Raw genomic sequence first — 23,707 nt, 5'->3', positions numbered from 1 at the left:
CATACCCTCCCCAATGTCTATCACCCAGCCACCCCATCCTTCCCATCCCACACCACTCCAGCAACACTCAGTTTGTTTCCTGAGATTAAGAATTCCTCATATCAATGAGATCATGTGATACATGTCTTTCTCTGATTGATTTATTTCGCTCAGCATAATACCTTCCAGTTCCATCCACATCATTGCAAATGGGAAGATTTCATTCCTTTTGATGTCTGCATAATATTCCATTGTATATATATACCACATCTTCTTTATCCAGTCATCTGTTGGTGGACATCTTGGCTCTTTCCATCGTTTGGCTATTGTGGATATTGCTGCTATAACCATCAGGGTGGACGTACCCCTTCGGATCACTACATTTGTATTTTTGGAGTAAATACCCAGTAGTGCAATTGCTGGGTCGTATGGTAGCTCTATTTTCAACTGTTTGAGGAACCTCCATACTGTTTTCCAGATTGGCTGCACCAGCTTGCATTCCCACCAACAGTGTAGGAGGGTTCCCCTTTCTCCACTTCCCCGCCAACATCTGTCGTTTCCTGACTTGTTAATTTTAGCCATTCTGACTGGTGTGAGGTGGTATCTCATTGAGGTTTTGATTTGGACTTCCCTGTTGCCGAGCGATGTGGAGCACTTTTTCATGTGTCTGTTGGTCATTTGGATGTCTTCTTTGAAAAATGTCTGTTCATGTCTTCTGCCCATTTCTTGATTGGATCATTTGTTCTTGGGTGTTGAGTTTGGTAAGTTCTTTATAGATTTTGGAATAGTAGCCCTTTATCTGATATGTCATTTGCAAATATCTTCTCCCATTCCGACAGTTGTCTTTTGGTTTTGTGGACTGTTTCTTTTGCTGTGCAAAAGCTTTTTATCTTGATGAAGTCCCAATAGTTCATTTTTACCCTTGCTTCCCTTGCCTTTGGTGATGTTTCAAGGAAGAAGTTGCTATGGCTGAGGTCGAAGAGGTTGCTGCCTGTGTTCTCCTCTAGGATTTTGATGGATTCCTGCCTCACATTGAGGTCTTTCAACCATTTTGAGTCTATTTTTGTGTGTGGTGTAAGGAAATGGTCCAGTTTCATTCTTCTGCATGTGGCTGTCCAATTTTCCCAGCACCATTTATTGAAGAGACTGTCTTTTTTCCATTGGACATTCCTTCCTGCTTTGTCGAAGATTAGTTGACCATATAGTTAAGGGTCCATTTCTGGGCTCTCTATTCTGTTCCATTGATCTATGTGTCTGTTTTTGTGCCAGTACCATACTGTCTTGATGATGACAGCTTTGCAATAGAGCTGCAAGTCCGGAATTGTGATGCCACAGGCTTTGCTTTTCTTTTTCAACATCCTCTGGCTATTCAGGGTCTTTTCTGGTTCCATACAAATTTTAGGATTATTTGTTCCATTTCTTTGAAAAAAGTGGATGGTATTTTGATGGGATTGCTTTAAATGTGTGGATTGCTCTAGGTAGCATTGACATCATCACAATATTTGTTCTTCCAATCCATGAACATGGAACGTTTTTCCATTTCTTTGTGTCTTCCTCAATTTGTTTCATGAGTATTTTATAGTTTTCTTTTTTTAATTTTTAAAAAGTGTTTATTTTTTTATTATGTTATGTTAATCACCATACATTACATCATTAGTTTTTGATGTAGTGTTCCATGATTCATTGTTTGCATATAACACCCAGTGCTCCATTCAGTACAAGCCCTCTTTAATACCTATAGTTTTCTGAGTACAAATTCTTTGCCTCTTTGGTTGGATTTATTCCTAGGTATCTTATGGTTTTGGGTGCAATTGTAAATGGGATCAACTCCTTAATTTCTCTTTCTTCTGTCTTGTTGTTGGTGTATAGGAATGCCACTGATTTCTGTGCATTGATTTTATATCCTGCCACTTTACTGAATTCCTTTATGAGTTCTAGCAGTTTTGGGGTGGAGTCTTTTAAGATTAGGAACATGGCAGGGATCTGCTGCTATTCAATTTAGTACTAGCAGTCCTAGCCACAACAATCAGATAACAAAAAGAAATAAAAGGCATCCGAATCGGCAAAGAAGAAGTCAAACTCTCACTCTTTGCAGATGATATGATACTTTATGGGAAAAGCCCCAAACACTCTACCCCAAAACTTCTGAGTTCATTTTAAATTAATATTACAAATATTCTTTCAGATGTTTTATTTAAAGTAAGAAACAGCTAATATCTTTTATTTTGCTGTATTTCTGCAAGCACTGAGTTCAAAGAGAGTCTCAACAGAAATCTTATAGTTATATTTAACTATACTTCTATAGATTTCAATAAACATTTTCCTAGTGGATGATTACATTTATCAGAAATTTTAGGATATAGTCATATATGTCAAATGCACTCAAAATATGAAAAAAAAAATTTGATTCTTATGTCCTGAACTCTAATAGCCCTCTTCTATTGAGAAAGTGAATTAAAATTCCTCAAATATCCAAAAATGCTACAGAATATTTTCTAAAGTATAGATTTTAACTTTGTTCAGTTTTGGTTCTGAGGATGTAATAATGCACCCCTGGTATATTATTGACACAGGAGGATTTTTTTTTAAGATTCAACAGAAAATAGAATTATCCTCATTAAGCAATTTAATGTGCAGGTTTGGGTGCATTTTTGATACATTTTAATGATTGAGTCTCCCTCATGAGGATGCAATTACATGTTGGCTATGTCCATAGTCATCTGAAGGCATGATTGAGTTAGCTGATCAAAACAGTTAACTCTTACAATTGGCAGTTAATTCTAGTTGTTGGCTAATAGTGCAGCTATTATTGGCAATAGTGCCAACATGAAGTCTCTATATCATGTGTGTCTCAAGTAGTTCAATTTTGTACATGGTGACTTGTTCCTCACAGTGTGTATTTGAAAAGAACCGCATGGCATTTTCTGACATAGACCTTCTGTTATACAGCATCACTTCAGCCACCTTCTGTTGGTTACAAAAGAGTCACTGTGTTGGCTTGGATTTATGAAAGGGAACACAGGCCCCACATTTCAGTGGCAAAAGTATTAAAGAATGTGTAAGCACGCTATGGTGGAATCTACTTACTTGAGTATTTGAAGCCTCTTCTAAGTCAATAAACTCTCTCCAGATTCCTCCTGGATATTTTCACCAGCAGGAATTCTCTTTGAGTGGCAAGGCTCAGATCATGGTGGGCAACATACCAAGCAGCAGAAGGGGGTGCATTTATTTTTTCTTCATAAATCAGTTTTCTAGGGCAGTTGAAAACTATCCTTTACCAAGTCTGTCTTTTTTTAAAATTAATTTATTTATTTGAGAGAGAGAGAGAGAAAGAGTCCTCAAGCAGACTCCCTGCTCAGCATGGAACCTACCCCCACAGCACGGGGATCGATCCCAGGACCCCAAGATCACAACCTGAGCTTAAATCAAGAGTCAGGCACTTAACCGGCTGTACCACCCAGGCACCCCCATACCAAGTCTGTCTTTAAATTTATTTTAGGGGTGCCTGGGTGACTCAGTCAGTTGAGCATCTGACTCTTGGTTTTGGCTCAGGTCATGATCTCTCAGGGTCATGATCTCGGAGTTGTGAGAGAGAGCCCCATGTGGGGCTCTGCACTCAGGGCAGAGTCTGCTAGAGTCTCTCTCTCCCTCTCCCTCTGCCCCTCCCCTCCTCGCACTTTCTCTCAAATAAATAGATAAATCTTTAAAAAGGAAAAATAATTTATTTTAGATGACTCAATGATATAAATAAGCTACTGAATATATCCAGTTTACTTTCCACCTCTAGGAGGCTATACCCAGTTAGATACTGGAAATCTCAAGTCATTCAGAAAATCTATGAAACTAGTGGGGAACATATGAAAAAGAAACAAAATGGGTCAGGAAGACAGATTGACCTTCATATTCAGCCTTTGACCAGCTTCCCCACAAACCAAATCAACATCTCCCTTTTTTTTTAGTGATCAAGAGTAAAATAAGTTCTAAAGATAAATGACTCTATACCCTAATGACTACCCATTTTGTTTGTTTGTTTGTTTGCTGAGCATTCAGGGAGGGGAAAGGAGGAGGAAAAAAACTGCATGGCAAGCCATGAAGTGGTAGCTATTCTGTCTCCTAAATTAAGTGATCTCTAGGGTGCCTGGGTGGCTCAGTCAGTTAAGCATCTGCCTTCAGTGAGCATCTGCCTTCAGCTCAGGTCATGATCCCAGAGCTTTGGGATTGAGTTTGGCATTGGACTCCCTGCTCAACGGGGAGTCTACTTCTCCCTCTGCCCCTTCCCCCACCGCTCCTGTGCACTCTCTCTCGTGCACTCTCTCGCTCTCTCTTTCTCTCTCTCGTGCACGCGCAAAAATAAATAAAATCTTTAAAAAAAATCTCTAAAACGTAAGAATCTCTGGGAGAGGAGGGAAGAGAAGGGGCCAAGAAACTTTATATTTTCATTACTTAAAGGAACCATAGTTTGGGGCGCCTGGGTGGCTCAGTCAATTTAGCATCTGCCTTTGGCTCAGGTCATGATCTCAGGGTCCTGGGACTGAGCCCCACGTAGGGCTCCCTGCTCAGTGAGAAGTCTGCTTCTCCATCTCCCTCTGCCCCTCACCTCTGCTCATGCTTTCTTTCACACTCTCTCTCTCTCAAATAAATAAAATAAAATCTTGGAAAAAAAAGACCATAGTTTGTTGAGGGATTTTAGGCATGATGATTTAGGGATGCAAAGTGTTCTGAAGAGTTAGGAGAAACACATAATAGAATTCAAAGTATCAAAATAGCTCATCTATTGTTCTTAGTGATATTATTAAAACACTGAAAATAATGTGTTTCCATTAAAGATCAGAGCTGTGTCAAATATAGGACAATATGAGCCCATTTAAGTGATTATTCGTTATCATTCCATTTTTCTTATTCCTTCATCTGCCTTACCTAAGAACAACACAATAAACAAAATAGTAAGTATTTGTTTCATTCCTACTAAATATTTAGCATATATAGAATTATTTAATTATATTTTTAAGATGCTATTAAATAGGCATCACTGTATCCAATTTACCTAAACACACACACACAAACACACGAGCACCCATCTTTACACAATCATTGCAAAGAACAAAGCAAATTACCAGCTTTGGTAGTGTTTAGTAGGCAGGGTGTCCATTTAGATAAGATGCCTCACCTCCTGTCTCCTCTCCTCCAGTCCCATCTCACCAGAGAAACCCTTGTTCACATCCTTATCCCAGCTTGGTATCCTGTGAACCTCAGATCAGACAATTCTGAATTGTGGTAGGTTAGAGAACACATCAAATCTCTGAGCTGTATTTTCAGTATCAATAGCCCTGGGAACGCTGATAAACATTTCTGTTCCTTTAGAAGGTTATATCCAGCAATAACTTGGCAGATGTAAGGAGAACAGGTACCCTACCGGGCAGTATAATATAACAAATGCCGCATATATGAAGGGATAGTTTCTGTAAATATCTGTCATAACTGGGATTGGAAATTTTTCTATCAGATGCTTACCCTTTTCCATTAAGGTTGTTATTTTTAAATTTTATTTTTTTAACTTTTTCCAGCCTCACTTAGGTTGGATTCACAAATAAACTTTGTATATATTTAAGGTGTACAACTCAACAATTTGATATATATATGTATTGTGAAATGATACTCCCAATCACGGTAATTAGCCTATCCAACACCTCACATAGCTACTTTTTTGTGTGTGGTGAAAACACTAATGATTCACTATTTTAGCAAATTTCAAGTATACAATACTTTTTTTTAAAAGATTTTATTTATTTATTCATGAGAGAGAGAGAGAGAGGCAGAGGGAGAAGCAGGTTCCCAAGGAGCAGGGAGCCCGATGTGGGACTCGATCCCAGGACCCTGGGATCATGACCTGAACCGAAGGCAGACGCTTAACCATCTGAGCCACCCAGGCGCCCCTCAAGTATACAATACATTATTATTAACTATTGTCTCCATGCTGTACATTAAATCTTCAGAACTTATTTATCTTAAACCGAAAGTTTGTACCCTTTGACCAAAATCCTCCCATTTCCTCTTAATCCCCAGCCCCTGGCGATCACTGTTCTACTCTCTGCTTTTATGAGTTCTACTTCTTTTAGATTCCACTTATAAGTGAGATCATGGAAAATTGCTTTTTCTGTGTCTGGTTTATTTTAATTAGCATAATGTCCTTCAAGTTCATCTATGTTGTTGCAAGTTTTAATTTTTTTTATGACTTCACAATATTCCATTTTGTATATATACTACATTTTCTTTATCCACTCATCTGTTGACGGACACACGTTATTTCTGTATCTTGGCTATTGTGATTAATGCTACAATAAACATGGGAATACAGATACATCTTTGAGATACTGATTTCATTTCCTTTAGATATATACCCAGAAGTGGAATTGTTGGATCATATGACAATTCAGTTTTACTTTTTTGAGGAAAATTCCTATTATTTTCTGTAATGGCTGTGCCAGTTTTAAATCCCACCAAGAGCATTCAAGAGTTCCCTTTTCTCCACATGCCTGCCAACACTTATTTTTTTACTTCTTGGTAATAGCCATTTTAACAGAGGTGAAGTGATATCTCATGTTTTGATTTGCATTTCTCTGATGATTTGTGATGCTGAACATCTTTTCATTTGTTGGCCATTTTTATGTCTTCTTTGCAAAAATACTTATTTAGGTCCTATGCCAATTTTTTAAATAGGGTTATTTGAGTATTATTGCTATTGACTTGCATTAGTTCCTTATATATTAGCCCCCATCAGATATACAGTCTACAAATATTTTCTTCAATTCCATAGGTTGCCTTTTTATTTTGTTGATTTTGTCCTTTGCTGTGCAGAAAGTTTTTCTTTTGATATAGTCCCACTTCTTTATTTTTGTTTTTTTGCCACTGCTCTTGATGTCATGTCCAAAATATCATTTCCAAGACAAGGAGCTTTTTCCCTATGTTTTCTTCTGGGGTTTTTACATGTTTTTATGGGATTTGGGTCTGATATTTATATCTCTAATCCATTTTGATGTGATTTTTGTGTGTGGTGTAAGATAGGGATCCAGTTTTATTCTTCTGCATGTGGTTATCCAGTTCTTCCAGCCACATTTATTGATGAAACTACCTTTTTTTTTTTAAGCCATTCAGGATCCTTAGACATTAAATATGAATTTTATGATTTTTTTCCTGTTTCTTTAACAAATGCCATTGGGATTTTGATGAGGATTACATTGATTCTGTTGATTGCTTTGGGTACTATGGACATTTTAACAATATTAATTGTTCCTGTCCATGGACATTGGGATATCTTTCCATTTATTATCTTAAATTTCTTTCATCATTGTCTTATAGTTTTCAGTGTATAGATCTTTAAACTCCTTGGTTAAATTTATTTCTAAGTATTTTATTCTTTTTCATGCTATTTTAAATAGGATAGTTTTTTAAATTTCTTTTACAAATAGTTCATTGCTATTGTATAAAAATGTAACTGATTTTTGTATGTTGACTTTATATCCTGAAGTTTTACCGAATTCACTTATTAGTCTAACAGGTTTTTTGTGTAATCATTCTACATGTAAGAATGTCATGTATCTGCTATGCCATCTGCTAACAGAGATAGTGGTCTTAGAGGAAAAGCTTTGGCTTTTCAGTGTTGAGTATGATGTTAGCTGTGGGTTTTTCATATGTGGCCTTTATTATGTTGAAGTAATTTCCTTCTATTCCTAGATTTCGTCATAGAAGAGTGTTGAATTTTGTCAAATGTTTTTCCTACATAAATTGAGATTATTATGTATTTTTTATCTTTCATTCTGTGAAAGTGGTATATCATACTGATTGACTTTCTTATGTTGAACCTTCCTTACATCCTATTTGGACATGGTATATGATCCTATTAATGTGAGTTGAATTCCATTTGGTAGTATTTGTTGAGGATTTTTGCATCTATATTCATCAGGGATATTGGCCTGTAGTTTTCTTGTGTCTTTTTCTGGCTTTGGTATCAGGATAATATTGATGTAAATAAATTAAATTTGGAAGTATTCCCTGCTCTACAATATTTTGGAAGAGTTTGAGATAGGTTGCTGTTAATTCTTCTGTAAATATTTGGTAGAATTCACCATCTGGTCCTGGACTTTTCTTTGTTGGGAGGATTTTGATTGCTGATTCAATCTCCTTAATATTTATAGGTCCATTCAGAGTTTTTATTTCTTCATGATTCAGTCTTGGTAGATTGCATTTTTCTAGGAATTTATTCATTTCTTCTAGGTTGTATAATTTTTTTGGTGTATAATTGTTCATAGCAGTCTCTTATGATTGTTTTTATTTCTGGGGCATCAGTTATAACATCCCCTTTTTCATTTATGATTTTATTTATTTGAGTCTTCTCTCTTCTTTTTTTTTGTCTAGCTCAATGTCAATTTTGTTGATCTTTTCAAAAAACCCACTCTTAGTTTGACTCTTAGTTGATTTTTTTTAATTCTGTATTTATTTCTGCTCTCATCTTTATTATTTCCTTCTTTCTGCTAACTTTGGGTTGAATTTGTTCTTTTTTTTCCTATCTTCTTAAGGTGTAGAATTAGGTTGTTTATTTGAGATCTTCTTTTTTAATGTAAGCTTTTATCACTATAAAATTCCCTCTAAGTACTACTTTTGCTGCAGTCTATAAGCTTTGGTATGTTGTGTTTTCATTTTTGTTTGTCTCAAGTATTTTCTAGTATCTTTTTAATTTCTTCTTTGATTTATTGGTTATTCAATAGTTTGTTGTTTAATTTCCACATATTTATTTATTTCCCAGGTTTCCTTCTGCTATTGATATCTAGTTTTATTCCATTGTGGTGGGAAAAGACAGCTGGTATGATTTCAGTCCTTAAGCTTATTCAGACTTGATTTGTGACCTAACCTCCAATCCATCCTAGATATTGTTCCATGTGCACCTAAGAAAAATGTAATTGCTGTCACTGTTGAGTGGAATGTTTTGTATACATCTATGAGATCCTTTTGGTCTATAGTGTTGTTCCAGTCTTCTTTTTTCTTACTCATCCTCTGTCTGAGTTTTCTATCTATTAATGAAAGCAGAGTATTAAAATCTGCTACTATTTATTATTCTATTGCTATCTATTTCTCCCTTAATTCTGTCAATCTTTGGTACATACATTTAGGTGCTCTGCTGCTGGGTGTGTGTGTGTGTGTATATACATATATATATATATAGTAAATTGATCCTTTATCATTATATAATTCTTTGTCTCCTGTTACAGATTGTTATTAGTCTACTTTGTCTAATATAAGTAAGGCTATCCATGCTCTTTTGTTTAGCATTTCATGGAATATCTCTTTCCTTCCTTTAACTTTCAGCCTATGTGTATCTTTAAATCTAATGTTAATCTTTTCACAAAGAAATGGAAAAACCTTCCATGTTCATGGATTAGAAGAACAAATATTGTTAAAATGTCTATGCTACCTAGAGCAATCTATACATTTAGTGCAATTTCTATCAAAATATACCACCTTTTTTCACAGAGCTGAAACAAATAATCCTAAAATTTGTATGGAACAAGAAAAGACCCCAAATAGCCAAAAGAATGTTGAAAAAGAAAACCAGAGCTGGTGGCATCACAATGCCAGACTTCCAGCTCTATTATAAGGTGTAATCATCAAGACAGTATGGTACTGGCACAAAAACAGACACATAGATCAGTGGAACAAAATAGAGAACCCAGAAATGGATCCTCAACTCTATGGTCCACTAATCTTCAACAATGCAGGAAAGAATATCCAATGGAAAAAAGGCAGTCTCTTCAATAAATGGTGTTAGGAAAATTGGACAACATAAAGAAGAATGAAACTGGACCATTCTCTTACACCATACACAAAGAAACTCAAAATGGATGAAAGACCTTAATGTGAGACAGGAATCCATCAAAATCCTAGAGGAGAACACAGGCAGCAACCTCTTTGACCTCAGCCGCAACAACTTCTTGCTAGACATATCTCCAAGGCAAGGGAAACAAAGGCAAAAATGAACTATTGGAACTTCATCAAGATATATATCTTTTGCACAACAAGGAAACAGTTGACAAAACCAAAAGACAACGAACGGAATGGGAGAAGATATTTGCAAATGTCTTATCAGATAAAGGGCTAGTATCCAAAATCTATAAAGAACTTATCAAACTCAACACCCAAAAAACAAATAATCCACTGAAGAAATAGGCAGAAGACATGAACAGACATTTCTCCAAAGAAGACATACACATGGCCAATAGACACATGAAAAAATGTTCCACATCACTTGGCATCAGGGAAATACAAATCAAAACCACAATGAGAGGGACGCCTGGGTGGCTCAGTTGGTTAAGTGACTGCCTTCAGCTCAGGTCATGATCCTGGAGTCCCGGGATCGAGTCCCACATTGGGCTCCCTGCTCAGCAAGGAGTCTGCTTCTCCCTCTGACCCTCTTCCCTCTCATGCTCTCTATCTCTCATTCTCTCTCTCTCAAATAAATAAATAAATATAATCTTTAAAAAAAAAAACACACACAATGAGATACCACCTCACACCAGTCAGAATGGCTGAAATTAACAAGACAGGAAACAACAAATGGTGAGGATGTGGAGAAAGGGGAACCCTCTTACACTGTTTGTGAGAATGCAAGCTGGTGCAGCCACTCTGGAAAACAGTATGGCGGTTCCTCAAAAAGTTGATAATACAGCTACCTTTTGACCCAGCAGTTGCACTACTAGCTATTTGCCCCAAAGATACAAATGTAGTGATCCAAAGGGGCACCTCTACCCAGTGTTTATTGCAGCAATGTCCACAATAGCCAAACTATGGAAGGAGCCCAGATGTCCATCGACAGGTGAATGGATAAAGAAGATGTGGTATAGATATATACATTGGAATATTACTCAGCCATCAAAAAATGAAATCTTGCCATTTGCAATAACGTGGATAGAACTAGAGGGTATTATGCTAAGCGAAATAAGTTAATCAGAGAAAGACAGTTATCATGATCTCACTGATATGTGGAATTTAAGAAACAAAACAGGATCATAGGGGTAGGGAGGGGAAAAATGAAACAAGACGAAATCAGAGAGGGAGACAAACCAAAAGAGACTCTTAATCATAGCAAACAAACTGAGGGTTGCTGGAGGGGAGGGGGGTGGGGGGATGGAGTAACCGGGTGATGGACATTGAGGGCACGGGATGTAATGAGCACTGGGTATTATGTAAGACTGAATCACTGAACTCTAACTCTGAAACTAATAGTATACTATATGTTAATTAATTGAATTTAAATTTAAAAAATATATTTAGTCTCTTGTAGACAGCATACACTTGGATCTTGTTTTTCATCCAGGCAGCTACTATATCTTGTGACTGGGAGTCTGATTGTTTTATATTTGAAATAATTATTGATAGGGAAGGACTTACTGTTGCCATTTTGTTGTTTTTTTGTATGTCTTATAGCTCTTTTGTCCATCTTTTCCTTTCTTGTTGTCTTCCTTTGTGTAGTATTGATGTATTTTTGTAGTGACACACTTTGATTTCCTTCTCATTTTCTTTTTGTATCTTCTGTAGGTGTTTGTGGTTACTATGGGGCTTACATAAAATAACTTATAGGCTTAATAATCTATTTTAGGCTGATAACAACTTTAATTGCATACAAAATCTCTATATTTTGTTAGTGATGTACAGATTACATATTTTTATATCATGTATCCATTAATACATTTTATAATTTTATTTTTTATACTTTTATCTTTTAACATTTATGCTACAATTAAGAAATGATTCATGTACCCCCATTACAGTATTCAGTGTTGTGTATTTTTCTGTATATTTACCTTTACCAGTAAGCTTTTACTTTCAAATACTTTTGTGTTGCTGTCTAACATCTTTTCATTTCAATTCGAAGGACTCCCTTTAGTATGTCTTGTAAGACAGGTCTAATGGTGTTTAACTCCCTCAGCTTTTGTTTATCAGGGAAAGTCTTTATCTTCTTCATTTTTGAAAGACAATTTTGCTAGATACAGTATTTTTGGTTGACAATTTGTTTTTAGCTCTTCAAACATACCATTCCACTCACTTCAGGCTTGCAAGGTTTCTATAAGGAATCTACTAATGGTCTTACAAGGGTGGCCTTGTATATGAGGAGTCACTTTTTTCTTGCTGCTTTCAAAATTCTCTTTTTGTCTTTAATTGTTGACATTTTGATTATGTGTCTCATTGTGGAGTTCTTTAGTTTCATTCTATTTGGAATATGTTGGATTTCACAAATCTGTATGTCTCTTTCCTTCCTCAGATTTGGGAATTTTCTGGCCATTATTTCTTTAAGTAAGTTTTCTGCCCCTATTTCTCCCTTCTTTTGAGACTCATTATGTGTATATTGGTGACTTGACATTGCTGTATAAGTCCTTTAGATTTTCTTTACTCTGTTTCATTTCTTTTTCCTTTTGCTCTTCTAACTGGATGATTTCAAATGACTTATCTTTGGGTTCCCTGATTACTTCTGCTTGATCAACTCCATTGTTGAACCCCTCTAGTGAGTTTTTCAGTTCAGTTATTGTCTTCTTCAGCTCCAGAATTTGTTTGGCCTTTTTTATATTTTCTCTTTGTTCTGTTCATGCATTATTTTCCTGATAGTTATGAGCATCTTCGTGACAGTTATTTTGAACGGTCAGTAATTCCTCTACTTCCATTTCTTTATGATGTGTTTCTAGAGATTTCTTTTGTTCCTTTAATTGAATAAATTTTTCCTGTCTTCATGTTCTTTGTAACTTTGTGTTGATATCCACACATTTGAAAAAAATAGCCACCTCTCTCAGTCTTCATAGACTAGCTTCATACAGAGAAAGATCTTCACCACTCAGACCAACTAGAGATCCTGGGGACACCTCAGATCTTTTTTGTGAGTACATCTGTCTGAACTTGTGTGTGAAGATTACAGGGTTTTGCTGGTTTCTAATTTTTCAGGAGTTCCTAACCTCTTGCTCTCTTTGCTATCTGTCTTCTGTACCCTGGCACTCTGAAGCAGCAATACACCAACCAGATCTTTTATTTTTTTTTTCCTCAGTAGCCTTTAGGTATCTAGATTTTGCCAAGTTCTGTCAGTTCTCTGAGACAGGATGGCCATAAACCAGAATGTTGGGCAGCCCACTGAAAAGCCAGGAAGTTTGACACATGTTCCACTCTTCTTTTTCCACACTTAAGGAGACACTTCTGAGCTGTATCAACCTGCTGGGACCTCTGGATCACCAGCACCCTGCCCAGCTTGTTCTTAGAAGCCCCCATGCATCTATAGTATGTCAGGTCCCATCAGTACTTCAAGACAAGCAAGACAGAAGCCAGTCCTCCCTTCACATACCAACCAGAAGTCCAATTGTTGGATATTTGGTCTACTCTTCTCTTTACTTCCCCAGGGAAAAATGGAAGCTGAGAATTTCCTCCCAATCATGTGCTATTGCACTGGTATGGAGGGCAGACTGTGGTGAGAGCATGCCACAAATTTTCCTACTGACTTCAAAACAGCTGATTTTGTGCTCACCTAGAAGGCAGAAGTCTCTTAACTAGTTTCTGAATTTCTCATAATGGGAATTGGTCTTTGTATTGTTGTTCCTTGGGAGAAAAGAGGGTCTGGGTCTTCCTATTCCACCAGAACCCCTGGGTATTCTGTTTTATACATTTTTTAAATTTATTGCATCATGCATCATTGCCTGGTAATAAGCATTGGTAATAAGATGTTTTAGAACAACAATCATAATAATGATTATATTAATATTGATTAAACCTTATAGAGCACTTCCTACATGTCAGGTAGTGATCGAATGGCTTTATAGGTTATTAAATTCATTTAAGAGATATGAAAACTGAGGTACAAAAAAGTAAACTGTCTAAAGTTATGCACCTACATGGAGCTGGGATTCCAATCCAGGCCATCCATATCCATAGTCCACTTTCTCAAACCCTCTGAGATGATACTCAATACATTTGCTGAGGGGATCACTGAGTCCCAACCTGAATCTCCCATCTCCTTTTCTATGATTCACTGTTGGATCTGTTCTAGGAAATTGTTCTTTACCTTGTACTTGCATCACCCCAGCAGTTTGGATCTAAAATTCCTCATGTACAACTTCCCATGCAGTGTACTCCTCGCCTGTTTTATTCTACCAAATGAGTTCCTCAACTTCTCTTACCATCTTCATCTCAAATGTAATCAACCTTGACATGAAAATGGTCACTTGAATCCTAAATGCCGCTCAGTTCACTTCAGATCATAGCAACTCATCTTCAGGCTCAAGAATCTTTAATGAACCTGCAAAGTACTTTCATCTCACTTCACAAGTGAAAAGCTAAAGGAGAGTGAGCAACCACATTGGAATAGTAATAAAAACAAAGGCTTCATGATAGCTGTTCTAGCCATGCATTTTGGATATGAATTTATTTACAAGTGATTACATTTTAATATGGGACATTGAGTTCTTCAAATTTTTATAGGGACAACATTTTATTCTTTGTACCCTAAAAACATAAGACATCATTTTAAAAATCTTTAAGATTCCATTTTGTCACCCTGGGAAGAATGACACTTCAGTAATTTTTAAAAGGCCTCCTAACTCTTACCAAGTAACAAGCATTAGGCTCATAGGGGCATGGCAGCATTCAAGTTTAACTGTAGTCCTATGCAACAGGATATAAATTCTATCCATCAAGTGCTCACAAAGAGTAATGATAAAATTTAAAGTTAATATTTATTTTTTTTGTTCTAGAAATCCCGAGCCATTCACTGCATACTTCCTACCCGGCAGTGATCCTGAGTTTTTTGTAAAGCCTCAGGTTGGAGAACTTCCTCCTTTTGACACTGAAGGAACTGTCCTCCTTGTGGGTTTCAAACCCCGAATGTACAGTAGGAAATACAAAGCAACATTAGCAATACAGGTGAGTTCTTTGATGTCACTAAAGGCATGAAAAGAGAAAAGGTTTCACCCAAGTAAAGAATAGCAACATTACCTTGCAAAAGCCAACATATTTCAACTACTCTGTCTTGTTTTAATTTTCTTTTGCCCAGTAAAGAACTTGTAAATATGGAATATAGCAAAAAAGTTATCATCACCAGTGGGAAGTAAGAAATTATTTCTCTTCCATATTAAGAAAATGCAGGAGAGATAAATATTGACTGTAAAGTGATTTGTATATTCACATATTGTTATCCGTAATAACCCATTCAAGGACTTCAGGTGATTTGAGACAGAGATTTTGAAATCTTTAATTAAGGCATAAGGTACTGTCAAAATGTTAAAGTCGAAAATGAAGAAAATTAAATAGAAGATAAAACTGATTTTGAATTGAGAAAAACACAATGTAGTGAGCCATTAATATAAAAGTCTGCTCAAGTGATCATCTTATTAAAAGTTAAGGTAAACACAATTTTGAAAATTTATGCAGTAAGCAAAATTTCTCCATCAGATTTCACACATGTATTTTACTAATAGCTTTTAGGCTAAAGAGAATTTTCAAATTATTTCTGAAAAGATGCCTATTACCAGTATCTAGTTTCAGTAGCACAGACACAAAGGACATGTGGTTATGTTTCAAGACACAACCCCTGGTGCCAAAGTGATTAGTAGACTTCTAAATCAGACACTAATTAAGCAGTGCCATGGGCAGAAAAATGTGTTGTTACTGTTTTAATGAATAGAGAAAAGAATAATGTTGACTATGTCTCAAGAAAATTATTTATATTTTTCATCTTTCTGGGAATTCTTACAACCCAGGTAATAAAAATATAAAGCCTCTGGACCCTTGCTGCACATCGCCCTTTGTTATATAGATGCTTGATTTAAAATGATCATGTCGTACCTGCTCCTTAAGAATAAGGACATACTCTTACTCTAAGGGGATTAAATGACATATTTAAAAACAGGTTTACAAGTGAAAATGATGTTTATTTCACCTAGTGAACATTTCTGAAATTAACTATGTTGGAGGCTTTCCCAACAAAATTTTTGCCTGGTTTCCCTATGTTGATTTGACAATTAAATCACTGGAAGCAGAATTAAAGGGTTTCTGTGAGAGAATAAGTTGACATATGGGATCAAATGGAAATGTGAAATTTTCATTTAGTCTGAAGTGGTGCAGTTTGATAAAGCTTATGTGGGGAAAATTGAGATTGTAATGTGTTTAAGAAATCACTATTTTGTTGATTCTATTTTTATTTTGGAAAATTCCAAATGTGAGTAGAAAGAATAATTAATCTATATACATTCATCTTCCAGTATGAACACTTATCAAATCATAGCCAATTCAAGTATATTCCCACCCCCTTCCCCATATTCCATATTATTTTGAAGAAAATCCCAGACATCTTATTTTCTTCAACTATTTCCTATTAATCTCTAAAAGACCAAAATTGTAACCATGATACCATTATCACATATAAAAATTTACAATAATTCCTTAATATCACGACATATCAAATATCCATTTAGTGTTCAAATTTCCAGTTGACTCACAAATCTCATATTTTTTAACATAAAAAAGTATTAACTTACAAGAAGTTGCAAAAATAGTACATAGAGTCCTGTGAATCCTTCTCCCAGCTTTTCCAAATGGTGAGATTTTATAGAGTTATAGTACTATATTTAAATACTGTTAACTAAGCTAGAGACCTTATTTCATTTTCAGCATTTTTCACATATATTTGTGTGTGTGTGTCTGGTTCTAGGCAATTTGAACCCAGGTATAGAGCTGTATAACTACAGTCACAACTGAGATACAGAACTCTTCTAACACAACTGTGGGAACTGGTAACAGTATGGAAACTGTGTCCTGCTAACTCCTTATGGTCACATCTAATACTGTAACTCCTTCTTTACCCTGGCAACCACTAACGTTTTCTCCATCTCTACGATTTTCTCATTTATAGAATGTTACGTGAATGGAATCATACTCTATGAAACTTTTGAGATTGGCTTTTTATGCTGAATATAATGCCCTTGAGAGTCATAAAATTCATTGCATATATCAAATCAATGACTTTGATATCACAGTTCAAACATTGTCTGATTCTAAAACCCTGCTCTTAAGGACAACACCACGATGTCTCACATGATAAATGTGAAGAATTTTAAAAGTTAATTCATTATCTAAATAAAAATTGCTGTGTACGGTATTATCATCTTTTTTAAACTGTTGATTTTAAGCATTAAATCAATTAATACTTATATATGAAACATATGACCTTCATTGTGCTTTACTTAGAAATAAAAATGAGGATCTTTAAAAACAGTTTAGTTAAATATTAACCTACAGAAACTTCAGCAACTACATTAGCAAGCTTCATGGGTTCCCTTTCAATTAAACCATATTTAGAATGACTAAAAACTGCTTTTTCCCTACTATTAAACAAGGCATATAGCACTAGCTTTGAGAGACTTAAGTTGACTTGGTCAGACTGTTACAAAAAAGCAATGTTACTCAAAGAGAATAAATAGTCCACTCAGCTTTCCATGGTGGACATGATAAATCTTAAATAGTTTATACAAAAATATGAAAGCTCGGTGAGTGCTGTGAATTGTGCAAGACTGTTGAATCACAGATCTGTACTTCTGAAACAAATAACGCAACATATTTTAAGAAAAAAGAAAAAGAAGAAGATAGCAGGAGGGGAAGAATGAAGGGGAGTAAGTCAGAGGGGGAGACGAACCAGGAGAGATGATGGACTCTGAAAAACAAACTGAGGGTTCTAGAGGGGAGGAGGGTAGGGGGATGGGTTAGCCTGGTGATGGGTATTAAAGAGGGCACATTCTGCATGGAGCACTGGGTGTTATGCACAAACAATGAATCATGGAACACTACACCAAAACAAAAATATGAAAGCTATCCAAATTATCCAAGAAAAAACATATAATGCTTGTACAAAAGTAATATCTATGGACCTGTTAAAACTAGAGACATAATCAGATGTAAGTAATATGTATGTAAATGCATTGCTTTTAAAGGAATAAATCATTGCATGAAACTGTAAGAAATGGCATTTTATTTATATATATAAATCTTGGTTTGTATTTTCTCTTAAGCAGACCTGAAATAGGGATTCGAATCCAAGTAGCATATTTCCTACATGATCTCAAGAAACAGATGCAGGAAAGCCAAGATATGAGATAGAAAAGGAATGGAAACCAATGAAGGGTGCTTTTTCAAGGCAATTACCACAGTGGGCATCTGTAATTTAATCCCATGGGATTTCTATGGAAAATAGTGTGGAACACACTACAGAATATTTACACCTGATGGGGCTAGAGAGTTGGGGGGGGGTGCTTTTTGTTTTGTTTTGTTTTCTGAAAAACTCATGAGTCAAGAGGTATAGATATTGGCAATTGGAAGTTGGGGCAGGCAATGAAATGGAAATACCTGAGGGATGTGGGTCGGCACAGCCCACATCTGCTAATGGGCTGTTTCCATTCATAAGAATGTGTCCTTTAAAGCATAGCTTTGAGCATTCATTCCATGAGGTCTTTGGCTTTGGCTGATCCCTTTTCATACTACAAAGATATTACTGAAATATGGGAATTTCATCTGTTTAAAAAATAGTTGTTTCTTTTTAATTTCTTTAAATAAGTAGTTGAGGAGTATAATTGTCAATTTGACATTCTTTTTTAAAACCAGCAGTGATTCTCAGAGGCACTAGTAACGTGGAGGTATTGATTTATTCTTACATTATTTTAACATAAGCCTTTTAATTTATATTTTCAAAAGGAGATTCAGAGTGGAAGACACAGAGCTATATCTTTAAAGTATGTTCAAAAACACAATGAGTCACTGTATTTATTTACAACTTGAAGAAAGTTTAACTCTAGAAATGAGAACTGTAATATTTAATTTTTATAAAATAAACATATTCTTATTACCATATAGAGTGTTGGAATAAAGGACATGAATGACTTCTTACAAATTTATTTTATATTTGGATTATATATATTTATGTATATATGTATATGTATACATATATATATACACACACACACTCAGCATCACTTATGGCAGAATCATTTGAATCTTAATTGAAATGCATACAATAACATTTAGGATTTTAAAAATAGTGTCCTTATAGATAATTATTTTCAAAGGTTCTTGGAGATGTGTCAGGTGAAGGTACAAATCCCTACATGTCGTTCCCATTTGTACCTACTACATTCCAAATAGGAGTGTACATTCCTTCATGTAGCTCACTCCCAAGCACCACTGAGTGTTAGGCATAGGTGCAGTTCCCTTCAAGTACCTCATGCATATGTACTCATGAAGTGGGTCACCTGTAATGTAAAAATTTACAATGATATATGCACAATCACCAAAATGTAGCTTTGTTTTTCAAGTTGAGCATCCTATGTGAAGTAAAATGATATTTAACCTAGTTATACTCTAGTCTTTGGTTTGTTCTGCTTTTGACTCCTTGATTCAGAATACACAATTACTATGAACATTGGACAGAATGGCCAGTTCTGATTAAAATAGGGTCATTCCAGGGCGCCTGGGTGGCTCAGTTGGTTAAGCGACTGCCTTTGGCTCAGGTCATGATCCTGGAGTCCCGGGATCGAGTCCCGCATCGGGCTCCCTGCTCAGCAGGGAGTCTGCTTCTCCCTCTGACCCTCTTCCCTCTCGTGCTTTCTATCTCTCATTCTCTCTCTCTCAAATAAATAAATAAAATCTTTTAAAAAATAAAATAGGGTCATTCCAGATGTGTAAGAGAGTCCTTCACTTAACATTCTTCGATTGATATCACATTACCCCTTAAGCCCTGGCTGATGTTATTGCAATATTCACTTAGCCTGGATTTATCCTAAATGAGTTTTCTGACCATACACGGTACAAATCTTCTTGTGGGGAAGAAGACCCAGATAAACACAACACCGGAAATTCTGTAAGAGCAGTGGGATTTAAGTATGAACATAAACATAAAATGCTAGACTGTGTAATTCAATATTGCCATCCTGTGCATATATGCAGAAAAAAATGGATTTTTAAAATAAATCCCTAAGTTGTACTAACTTGGATTTAGATTATAACTGTCATTGATGATTTTACACAACTCTCAGGTATTTCAAATGGTTCGATTAATTATAGACTTTCATAATCTAAAAAACAGAAGCTCAACATATTTTACCAGTCGGTTCTATAGCCATGCCTAAGTTGTCAAGGATAAGTTCTTGCAAAGTGTGGTTTCGGTTAGTTACATAGTTCATGCTGGGCAACAGTTTCATGCAAAGAAAATAGATTGCTTCCCCTTAGATCAGATGGATGCTTATTTCATCTACAGGGCAGACCTCTAACTTTGAGAGACTTTTTAGTGAGTGGTTCTTAATTCATAGAGCTAAATGCTTTCTTGAATTTATTTCCCATGTTAATTATTTATTATGGGCACACTTTCAGTTTTGTACATTTCCCATACCTTGCATGGAGAAGAGAGACCGTATTAATTTGGTAAACTTTTTCCTATAGGTTTCTCAGTCCCTGAATATTTCATGTAAAATCTCTCCTCTCTTTGTTTTCAGACACCAGACATGTACTGGTTGTATGATATCAATGGATTACCTCAAGTTACCATTCCACCAATGAATGTAAAAGCCAAAATTGACACTACTAATGAGAGGTTTCAGAGCAAGCCAGTTCGTCGGCGCAATATTATCCGTGAAAATGCTAAACTCACAAGGACGGGGGTGTCCTCTACCATCAAGGGTGTGCCTTTGATGTTGAAGAATAAATAAATACTTTTTTCCAAAATATTTCTTGGCCTTAAGTAGAATTAAACATATTTTCATGATTGTTCTTTCATCTTTTGGAATATTTGTGATGAGTAATGTTTCAATTATAATAGGCCTTCTCTATTTTATTTTTTAAACTCTGACTATTTTGCACCTGATTTCTGTTATGTGTGTCTTTTAAAATGGACTAATTGCAATTATTGGGATTGGTTCACTTTTAAGGTACGGGGTACATTTGTAGTAAAAAAATGATTTCAACTTAAAAATCAATGCATGTAAGTATATGTAGTCCATCCACTCCTATATTGAGTCTTTAAATAATATAGATTTATTTCAAAATGATCCTGGGGAAAATTCATTTTCTCAAAGTAAAGGAAAAGCATTTTGCTCGGTACTTATCATTCAGGAAAAATATAATAATAAATAGCCAATATGGACCATCTTGAAGAGAATTTGGCACAAAATGACTGGCTTTACCACAAATCATTCATTCATACGATTTTAAGGACATCACTTACCCTTTTTGTGCCGTGTTATGTGCAAAACAAAAGAACTATACTAGGACAAGAATTGGCAGACTATAGATCTAGTCTACTGCCTATTTTTATATACCTACTAACAGATAAAGATTTTTACATTTTTAAATGATTGAAAAAATTAATAGAAGAATATTAAGTAACACAAGAAAATTGCATAAAATTCAAATTTCAGGGTCGCTTGGGTGGCTCAGTTGGTTAAGCATCCAGCTCTTGATCTCAGCTGAGGTCATGATCTCAGGGTCCTTGGATCAAGCCCCACATTGGGCTCTGTGCTCAGAGGTGAGTCTGCTTGGGATTCTTGCTCTTCCCCTCCCTCTGCTTCCCTACCCCATGTGTGCTCTCACTCTCTCTCTCTAAACTACTAGATAAATAAATAAATAAATAAACTTTTTTAAAAATTCAAATTTTATTGTCTATAAATAGAGTTTTATAAAACATTAATAAACATGTCTTCGTGCTTTCCTTCTGTAACCCTGAGCTCCAATGGACGGAAACCATAGAGCTACAAAGTTTTAAATATTTACTCTCAGGTACTTTACAGGAAATACTTGGCAACCTCCTACTAGAGTAGGAATGGCCTTTAGGAACCACTGTAGGTTGATTATAATTTCTTCCCAAGGTGTTAAGTGGAACTGTAGGGACACATCTATGCCATCACTTAGTTTTGTCTGCAGGTATTGAAGTAGAGGAGAGTAGAGGCCCATATACCTCAGATTTGCCATCCCCAAAAAGGACAAAAGCTAAAATTCTGTGAATCTCCAAAAGCCTTTCTTCTTCTCTGGCTCTCTAAAGACATTTTTTTGAGTAGAGTCATAGATTATTTGTCTGTCCTTTCTTCTGCTGTACTGTGTGTGTGAGGAGGGGTTTGGTCAGTCTCTGAGTATATTTCTCACAAAGCCTTTATAAAACTTCCCCAAATCCTTAGGAAAGTAAAATCCTATTTGCCATGAACATATGGTGTTTATATTGGTGTTTTTATATTTTGGTGTTTATGGTAATACATAATATTTAAAAAATCTTAAACCGCTTATGTTGAGCCTTCACAATTGCTCTCCTATCTGAAAATCTCCAATAATTTGAAACTGTTGCACTGTATACTTTCCACTATTTCTTAGTCCAGCACTTGTGAATATCAATGGTCCCTAAGACCGAAAGGCATCAAATTAATTCAGAGACTAGAGCAGTTACGTGGGGGGTGTGGCAAGTAACTAGAAAGCGGTCTACCAATATCCACAAACTTCTTCCTTATTTCTAGAGGACAAAGAACATGCTGTAGTGTGCTAAAGTTTATATCTTCATATTGAAAAAGGAGTTTGAAAAAGCAGTAGGAGGTTTTACTTGGAGTTTCTTATTTGAGGACCACAATTTGCTCATTAGCAAGTGAATTGCCTATAGAATGAAAGATAAGATTTTTCTGGGAATCTAAAAGTTCCATGTGTGCTAAAGACTGCACATTCTTAAATATACATATGCTGATTTAGAATTTGTAGATTCTTTAAACCTTGATCAAATATCTATTAATTCACTTATGTGTTTATGCCCTTACTTATTAAACAGGTATTAAGTACTGCTCCAAGCTACTCACCCTTGATACAAAAACAAATGAACCCTGATCAGAACTTTTCTGCAAGTGCCCCCCTGACCGATGGAGAAGACAGATGTGAGCAGGTAGTTTCCAGAACATATGGAAGGTTGAGACCTTGGTATAAAAACACAGAGGTGGGGACCTGGCTAGGGAGTGAGAAAAGGCCTCAGGGAAGATGTAACATTTGATGAGGATATTAACGGAGTTGGAGTCTTCCAGGTATAGAAGGGGAGTATGACCTCTGAGACCGGGTGGAGGAACATGTTCCAAAGGATACAAATGTGACAGAACATGGCATGTCCAGAGACAAGTAAGTGGTGGTTGGAGCTCAGGGTAAGTGATTTGGGGAGTGATAGAAAATGTGGGAACAAATGTAGGTGGGAACAGAATCATTTAAAGTAACTCAAATGAAGGGGTAAGAAAATGGGTTCAAATTAGGATGCACTGCTTTAGGTAAATATAGAATATGTATATTGAAATGACCAGTTAGCAGGTAGATATAGTCATATGGAACTTAGAACATGGGTTTGATTCTGATACAAATTTTGTGACTTATTGGTGAATTGGTATGAGTCAAAAGCAAAGCTATACATGATAATACTTATAGAAAACTTATAAGAGTAGTCGTTCTCAAACTCCAGTATGCTTTAGAATTATCTAAGTTGACTGCTAAAAATGCAAAGTGTGAACAGAAACATTTGAAAGAGGGAGCCTGGGTGACTCGGTTGAGCCTCTGCCTTCGGCTCAGGTTATGATTCCCACCTCCCCCTTCTTGGATTGGGTTCGAGCCCTGCATCCATGTTGGGCTCCCTGATCAGTGGGCAGCCTTCTCCCCTCCC

The 23,707-nt window shown here is 35.9% G+C and overlaps 1 protein-coding gene across 1 annotated transcript in view; it reads left to right on the top strand.

The window, feature by feature from the left end:
- Positions 1-20,848, top strand: part of CFAP47 (cilia and flagella associated protein 47) — a 525,897-nt gene extending 505,049 nt beyond the window's left edge. Inside the window, exons 64-65 of the mRNA XM_027608633.2 lie at positions 14,754-14,922; positions 20,535-20,848. Coding sequence (XP_027464434.2) covers positions 14,754-14,922; positions 20,535-20,747 — 382 coding nt within the window. The 3' untranslated portion in view covers positions 20,748-20,848. The remainder of the gene's footprint in view (positions 1-14,753; positions 14,923-20,534) is intronic.
- The last annotated feature ends 2,859 nt before the right edge of the window (positions 20,849-23,707 follow it).

This window comes from Zalophus californianus, chromosome X, assembly GCF_009762305.2.
Source record: "Zalophus californianus isolate mZalCal1 chromosome X, mZalCal1.pri.v2, whole genome shotgun sequence".
NCBI classification, from domain to species: domain Eukaryota; kingdom Metazoa; phylum Chordata; class Mammalia; order Carnivora; family Otariidae; genus Zalophus; species Zalophus californianus.
The sequence above is the reverse complement of the archived record's forward strand: the minus strand, read 5'-3'. Positions and strand labels throughout refer to the sequence as shown.